The following is a 7,560-nucleotide window of genomic DNA, read 5'->3' on the forward strand; positions in this document are numbered from 1 at the left end:
GGCTGGGGGCGGTGCCCATCGCCTACCCACCCCTGCTGGTACCTTACCAGCAGTGGGGAAGGTGGCAGGCAGCTGCCTGCCCTTCGGCCTATTGAGACCCTTGAGTGGTGAATTAATGGCCAGATCCTGCTGCCACTGGTATTTCACCAGCGATGGAGGGGCACTTTGCAATGTGTGGAGGCTGCCAAGTAATAACTGGTGGCCTCCTTGTGTACTGGAGCAGCCTTGCTTCTGGGACACCCTGTACCCCTGGAGGGACACCAGCCGCACTGGTTTGAAACAGCCCTGTTGGAACAACCCTGGCCCTCTCGAGCAACCGCCCTCCCCGCCGGGGCTGGTCGATTGGCCCCTTTGAGGTCCAATCTCCGCTTCCAAGGCCGATGGCGGCTCATCTCGCTGGGTGAAGTCCCAGGGGCGTCCACCAGCCCTAACGCTGCTCGGGCTGAAGAGCTGCTGTCCCTCTGATTGGCCAGTAACTCCTGGTTGTGGGGCATCCTGCCTTGGATGGGCAGTAGCCCCGACTGCAGGCAATTAATTGCCTGAGCCACACAAAATACAGTCGTGGCTTTCAGGGTCCTGTGGACGCTTTCCAAGCGATGGGCGAAGACACCACATCCGGGTGAAATTCCGGCCATTAACCCTGTGTCTCTCTCCACAGATGCTGCCTGTTCACTGCTTTCTAACAGTTTTAAAGCAGGCTCAGAATTTTGATTTTGCTCAAATTCTTAAACCTGAATATTAACAGCAGCAGATATGTTGTCAGGTGGGAGAGAGTGAGGCCAGTGTTTCAGCTTGTTATTATGTTCGTTTGCATGTTATTGGGTTCCCCACTCGGAAGTCAGCCTGATCAACAGGCTGGGCTTCCAGTCACATGACGTGGACAATGGAGCAGGCAGCAGGATAAAGTATGTCCTAACCATGATCCCGAGGGGGAGTTGTCCAATCAAGGGCTGTCCAATCCCCAACCCCTGGGTATCTCCTATCCTGAAGGAGTGGTCCCAGTCCGCTGGGAGCTTTCAATCTCAGGAGAATCCAATCCCGGACACGAGGGTGGTGCAAATCCCGGGCAGGGTGGAGGTGGTCAAACCTTTGGGGTGTCCGATCCACGACCCAATATTGTGAGTGTCAGTCCGGGGTTTCGATCATCCCATCTCATGGAGGGATTCCAAACCCAGGAGGGAGGAGGTGATTGTCAATCGGAGTGGCTTTTTGTGGAGGGTAGTGTCTGATGGAGAAACCTGCTCCGTCAATGGTAAAACTGTGAAGCAGGTTAAATCAGAGGCAAGAATCCTCATTAACATATTTAACAAGCTCACCCGCCTTGTGGGTGCAGTTGATGTTCCCCTCCTGTCCTTCCTCCGTTAAACCTGCAAGTGGGCAGGTTGGAAGCAGGTTGAGTTCATGGTTGAGATTTTTATGTTTTAAACTCTGCCGTTATTTCAAGCCACCCACTCTTGCTGTTAAAATTAAGCCTTGAAGGTCTGAGCTCAGACACGGAGAATGTTTGATCAGTAATTTCCAGTCTCTTTCCCTTCTCTCTCTTACAGTTAATTTACTGGCGATTGTGATCCTGTCCCGGGGAAAGTGCGGACTCTCCACCTGCACCACTCGCTACCTGGTGGCCATGGCAACGGCAGATCTACTGCTCATTATCACTGATGTCATACTGTGGCGGATCATTTATTATTATTTCCCAGGATCTGTCCTGAACATCACCCCTGTGTGTAGTTTTATCACTCTCCTCAGTTATGAAGCCACAGACTGTTCGGTCTGGTTCACCGTCACTTTCTCCTTTGATCGATTTGTGGCCATTTGTTGCCAGAAGCTGAAAACTAAATATTGCACTGAGAAAACTGCAGCTGTGGTTCTCGCAACAACCTGTATTCTGTTCTGTTTAAAAAATGTCCCCTACTACTTTATATTTGAACCTGGAGAGATAATTGACAATGTACCGTGGTTCTGTTATTTCAAGCCAAGCTATTATACTGAGCCCGGATGGATGGGACTCGACTGGTTGGATACGGTTTTAATCCCATTTCTCCCATTCGTTTTAATTCTGTTGCTCAACACTCTGACAGTCAGACACATTTTAGTGGCCAGTCGAGTCCGTAAGGGGCTGAGGGTTCAGAGCAAGGGAGGGAATCGCAGTGACCCAGAGATAGAGAGCAGAAGGAAGTCTGTGATTTTACTCTTCGCCATATCCGGCAGCTTCATACTTCTGTGGTTAACGTATGTTATATATTTCTCAATTTCTAATATTACAGGGACATATCTCGAGGATTACACTCATCCTCTCTATGTCTTTGGACAAGTTGGATACATGCTGCAGATTCTAAGTTGCTGCACAAACACATTTATATATGCGGTGACACAATCCAAGTTCAGACAGCAGGTCAAGAACGCGGTGAAATATCCGGTTACATCAATAATTCGATTAATTTCCAAACGAGACATCTGAGAGCAGCCTATAGGCAGGTCCCAGAGTTCCCTCTATGAATTTCCAGCAGCCGACAACCCCGGTCCCTCAGCTTAGTGGCTGCTCCGATGGAGGAGGCCGAGTCCCTACCTGGTCCCCATGTTAGCTGCTAACAGTTCTCTCTCCTCAGCTTCTGTCAGTCTCTGCCTTAAATCTGCTGTCATCACATCTCTCCTCAAAAAGACAACCCTTAACCCATCTGTCCATGGAACCACCCTATCTCCAATCTCTCTTCCCTCTCTAAATTGTTTTAAGGTCTTTGCCATCTCACAAATCCATGCTTATCATTCCCAGATGCCCATGTTTGATCTCTTCCAGTGAGGTTCCGCCCTGCCACAGATCACAGACTGCACGGTACGATATTTACCTACGTATCCAGATATATCACTGACCACATTTGTATCATAACTGCACATCTACACACATCACTGACCACACTTGTACTGTAACTACACACCCAGATATATCACTGACCTCACTTGTTTCGTAACTGCACATCTATACACATCACTGACCTCACTTGTACTGTAACTACACACCCAGATATATCACTGACCTCACTTGTATCGTAACTGCACATCTATACACATCACTGACCTCACTTGTACTGTAACTACACACCCAGATATATCACTGACCTCACATTTACTGTAACTACCCGTCCAGATTTGTCACTGAACTCACATTTACTGTAACTGCCTACCAGAAATATTACTAACCTCACTTGTCCTTTATCTGCCCTGCAGGGTTAAGCAGTGACCTTATTTGGACTGCTGCTGCCCAGTCACCTACAACACTGGTTCCCTGTTGCCTGATGAATATGCCTCAGACAAATCACTCTCTCTCATTCACAATTCCTGACATCTCACAGATGCTGGGTACCAACACCCAATTTTCGGTGATGAGTTCATAATTTCTACAGATGTATCCACTAGTTTAATTGAATATAGAAAATGGAATCTATTTTAGATTAATCCAAAGATCACAGGTAAGGAGCCATGAAGTTAAATAAAAAGGATGCACCATCCGTGGCTCACTAAGGAATGTAAGGGTTTTTTCAAATTGAAAGAAATGCTCCGAAGATTTGTGGTAGGCCAGAAGATCGGGAACATTTCAGATACCAACAAAGGATGGCTAAGAAAATAATAAAGAGGGAGAAATTAGAGTATGAGAGTAAATTAGCAAAAAGTATAAAAACAAACTGTAAAAGCTTCTACAAATATATCAAACAGTAACAGTAGCTATTGCCAGCATTGGTCCCGAAGAGAATGAGACTGCGGAATTAATACTGGGAAACAAGGACATTGCAGAGTCTTTGAACATGTATTTTGCATCTGACTTCACAGTAGCAGACACAAAAAACTTCTTAAGTGTAGTAAAAAAATCGAAAGACAAAAGGGAGGGAGGAACTTTAAACGTTATGGTTACTAAACAAGATGAACTAGGAAATCTAATGGAACTGAAGCCTGATAAGTCCCCTGGATCTGATGGCCTGCATTCTAGGGTCTTAAAGGAAATGTTGCAGAGATAGTAGATGCATGAGTTATAATCTTACAAAGGACCCAGTGAACTGTAAAACAGCAAAATTAAGGGAGTCAGAAAACGGAAAACGAAACGGCAGTTAGCCTGACATCTGTCATTGGGAAAATACTGGAATCCAATATTAAGAAGTAGTAGCAGGACACTGAGAAAAGCAGAAAACAGTCAAGCAGAGTCAACATGGTTTTATGAAAGGGAAATCGTGTTTGACAAATTTATTACAGATCTTTGAGGAAGTATCAAGCAGGTAGATTAAATACTTAAATTGTTAAATATCCCTATCTCCTCACTTACCCAGTCCCTGTGGACCAGTACGTCCATGACATCTGGGGATCACTGGCTGAGGACACAGAATGTGCTGCAAGTGCAATGGGGGATCTGCAGGACACTTATCATTTGGGGTTAGCAAAATCTGTCCCATCAGTGAGAACGTGACACAGGATTCAATTCTTCAAAGGCAGTGACTACATTATTCCCAAAGATATTTAATGCCTTCCTCATTCATCTGAGCTGGTGAGTTAATCTTTCTCTGCTCAATGATTTTGGTCCTTATTACCAATCAGAGCACTGAGAATTTACAGTTGGTGCTCATACATCTGAAAGCATCGGTATTTGTGTGAACTGTGTCGAGACACGTTCGGAACTGATCGCTGGAACAAATAATGAGTTTGTGCTTAATAGCATGGTAGAAAGCGGAGGTTGGGACTTGATGATTGATCTCTGCAAGTCCCACAAGGGGGTTTGTCCTGCTGGCCAGGGTAATGGTGAAATATGCAGGTCCTAGTCTGACTGGCATTGTTAAACAGCTGGCAGGGGGTATTAATACCATCCAAGGCTGTCAGATAGTCACCGTGGCTTCCTTCTTTGGAGAGAGAGCTGTTAGAATATCCACTGGTTTCAGAGCTGCAGCTCACAGACACTCAACCAAAGTTATCCACGACCAATCCGGTCAGGCTGCTAGCGCAGAAGTGGCACCGTGAAGGAGCACGATCAAGTGTTTCAAAAAACACCGTCACGCAAATGGGTCTGCAGGGGTGACACAACACTGTGAAAAGTTCAATCTCGAAATCTTCTTCACTAACATGTGTGTTGTTTTTACTATGTGAATGAAGTGTGCCAGCATTTACCAATCATGACTGCTCCGATTACATCACTGGACGATTAGAACTGCCGATATATGGAATAACATCATTGCCATGGCAGTATTACTCATGCATCTCAATGGACACAGTAACATGGACAATGGCTCAGTTTGCTGATGCCTCTAATGGTTCAGACAAAGATGTTGCAGATGCAGACCGCTGCACAGCAGCTGGTCGAGGGTATTATGTGACTTATAGAGCTCAAGGTGGTTCCTTTGGAGCAGAGACCCTTTGTCTGACAAGCCGCTGCCAGGCATCCCAAAAAACGCTGCTCGCCCTGACAGCAGAGCCTTTGTGAACTATGCCCTCCCATTCCTGTTGTAAGACTTCAGCGTTCTCATAGTCTGAAGAGGATTCCTGCTGACGTCTCTCCTTATCATGCCAGGCCTATCCCCATTGGGTGCATAGTTTTGCAGAGCACAGCGAGCAGCAAAGAATGAAGCTGGCTTTGCAGCTTGCACTGCAGGTACCACTCGATCTAGCCAGACAGTGGGAGTGAATTTTCAGCTTGCCAAACACCTGCACCATGATGGCACTTATAGCTCCATGGCTGGCATTGTCTCTTTCCTCTGCAGCAGTGATGGGATGTCTCACTGGTGTCAGGAGCCATGTCTGGAATGGTATCCCTTGTCTCCAAGATGTCACCCCTCCATCTGAGCCTGTTCAGTGAACAGCAGCAGCTGCTGGAACTGATGGAGGTTCTAGTCGTCATGGCAGCTGCTTGAGAAGTGGGCACAGATTTAGGAATGCAGGAACGTAGGAACAGGAGTAGGCATTTCAGCCCATCGAGCATGCCCCGCCATTCAATATGATAAGGGCTGATCATCCACTGCAATGCCTTGTACCCACACTATCCTCATATCCCCTTATGTCATTGGTATTTAGAAATCTGTCAATCTCTGCTTTAAACATACTCAATGACTGAGCTTCCACAGCCCTCTGGGGTAGAGAATTCCAAAGATTCGCAGCCAGCTGAGGAAATACATTTCTCCTCATCTCTGTCCTGAGTGGCTTCCCCCTTATTTTGAATTTGTGTCCCCCGGTTCTAGACTCCCCAACCAGGGGAAACATCTGAGCTGTATCTACTCTGTCTATCCCTTTAAGTATTTTGTAGTTTTCAAAGAGATCACCTCCCATTCTTTGAAACTCTAGAGAATACAGGCCTAGTTTCCCCAGTCTTTCTTCATGGGGAGGTCCAGCCATCCCGGGAACAAGTCTGGTGAACCTTCGTTGCACTCCCTCAATGGCAATGACATACTTCTTAAGGTAAGGGGACCAACATTGCACACAGTACTGCAGGTGTGGTCTAACCAAGGTTCTATACAATTGAAGAAAGACTTCATTGGTCCTGTACTCAAATCCAGTTGTCACAGTTCATGTGGGAACCAACAATGTAGATCCAGAAATAATGTTCTTCTTCGATAATTTGAGGAGTTTGGGTCCAAACTAAAATGTTGATTAATAAGGTAATCATCTCCGGATTGTTTGCTGAGCCATGTGAAAATTGGCATAGGTCAAGCAATTTAGAGAAATAAACACATGGCTCAAAGAGTTGTGCGGGAAGAAGGGGTTTTGATCCTTGGGGCACTGGTATCAGTCTTCAGGGAAGGGGGAGCTATTCCATTGGGATTTGCTTCACCTTAACTTGACTGGGACAAGTCCCCTAGCCAATCATATAATTAGGGCTGTGGGAAGGGCTTTAATCGAATGGCGGGGGTGGGGTGGTGAAGGGTTTGGGTAAAGGGAAATTTAGAAATCCAAAGAGAGGGTCAGGGCATCGGAGCAGGCTAGTGCTGTGGGTAAATGCCAACAGAATGGGACAGGAACCGACAGAGAGTTTAACACATATTGCACATCAGCAAATAAGGACATTGCAGGGAATAGAGGTAAACAAACAATGACATTAAAGTTCCTTTATCTCAATGCACCGAACAACTGTAATAAGATGGATGAGCTAGTGGCACAAATAGAGGTAAATGATCTAGATCTAACTGCCATTACTGCGACATGGTTGCAAGGAGATCAAGGTTGGGAAATGAATATTCCAGGGTACACAGTATTTCGGAGTTACAGACAGAATGGCAAAGGAGGAGAGGTAGCCCTGACAGTAATGGATGACATAAGGACATTAATAGGAAGGGATCTGGCCTCAGAAGATCATGAAATAGAATCCGTTTGGGTGGAAATTAGGAATAGTAGGAGTCAGGCCCCTTAACATTAGTTAGATTATTGGACCGAACATTAAATGGGAAATTATTGGAGCTTGTAACAAAGGTAATGTATCAATTGTGGTGGATTTTAATCTTCACATAGAATGCTTCAGACAAATTGGCAACAGTGGTCCAGGAGTTGAATTTGTACTGTATTTCTGTGACAGTTTCCTGCAGAAATACGTTGTAATAC

The 7,560-nt window shown here is 45.8% G+C and overlaps 1 protein-coding gene across 1 annotated transcript; it reads left to right on the forward strand.

The window, feature by feature from the left end:
* Positions 1-918: 918 nt before the first annotated feature.
* On the forward strand, positions 919-2,458 carry LOC137355973 (probable G-protein coupled receptor 139). Its single transcript, XM_068021676.1, has 2 exons — positions 919-1,118; positions 1,480-2,458. The coding sequence occupies exons 1-2, from the start codon at positions 919-921 to the stop codon at positions 2,456-2,458; spliced, it is 1,179 nt and encodes a 392-aa protein (XP_067877777.1).
* Positions 2,459-7,560: the final 5,102 nt, after the last annotated feature.

This window comes from Heterodontus francisci, chromosome 44 (genome assembly GCF_036365525.1).
Source record: "Heterodontus francisci isolate sHetFra1 chromosome 44, sHetFra1.hap1, whole genome shotgun sequence".
Lineage (NCBI taxonomy): Eukaryota > Metazoa > Chordata > Chondrichthyes > Heterodontiformes > Heterodontidae > Heterodontus > Heterodontus francisci.

Bases quoted from the DNA above. Each gene is read 5' to 3' on its own strand.
- LOC137355973 (XM_068021676.1), top strand. From the start codon at position 919: ATGATCCCGAGGGGGAGTTGTCCAATCAAGGGCTGTCCAATCCCCAAC. The intron at 1,119-1,479 runs GTGAGTGTCAGT...TAAGCCTTGAAG, and splicing joins CCGATCCACGACCCAATATT to GTCTGAGCTCAGACACGGAG.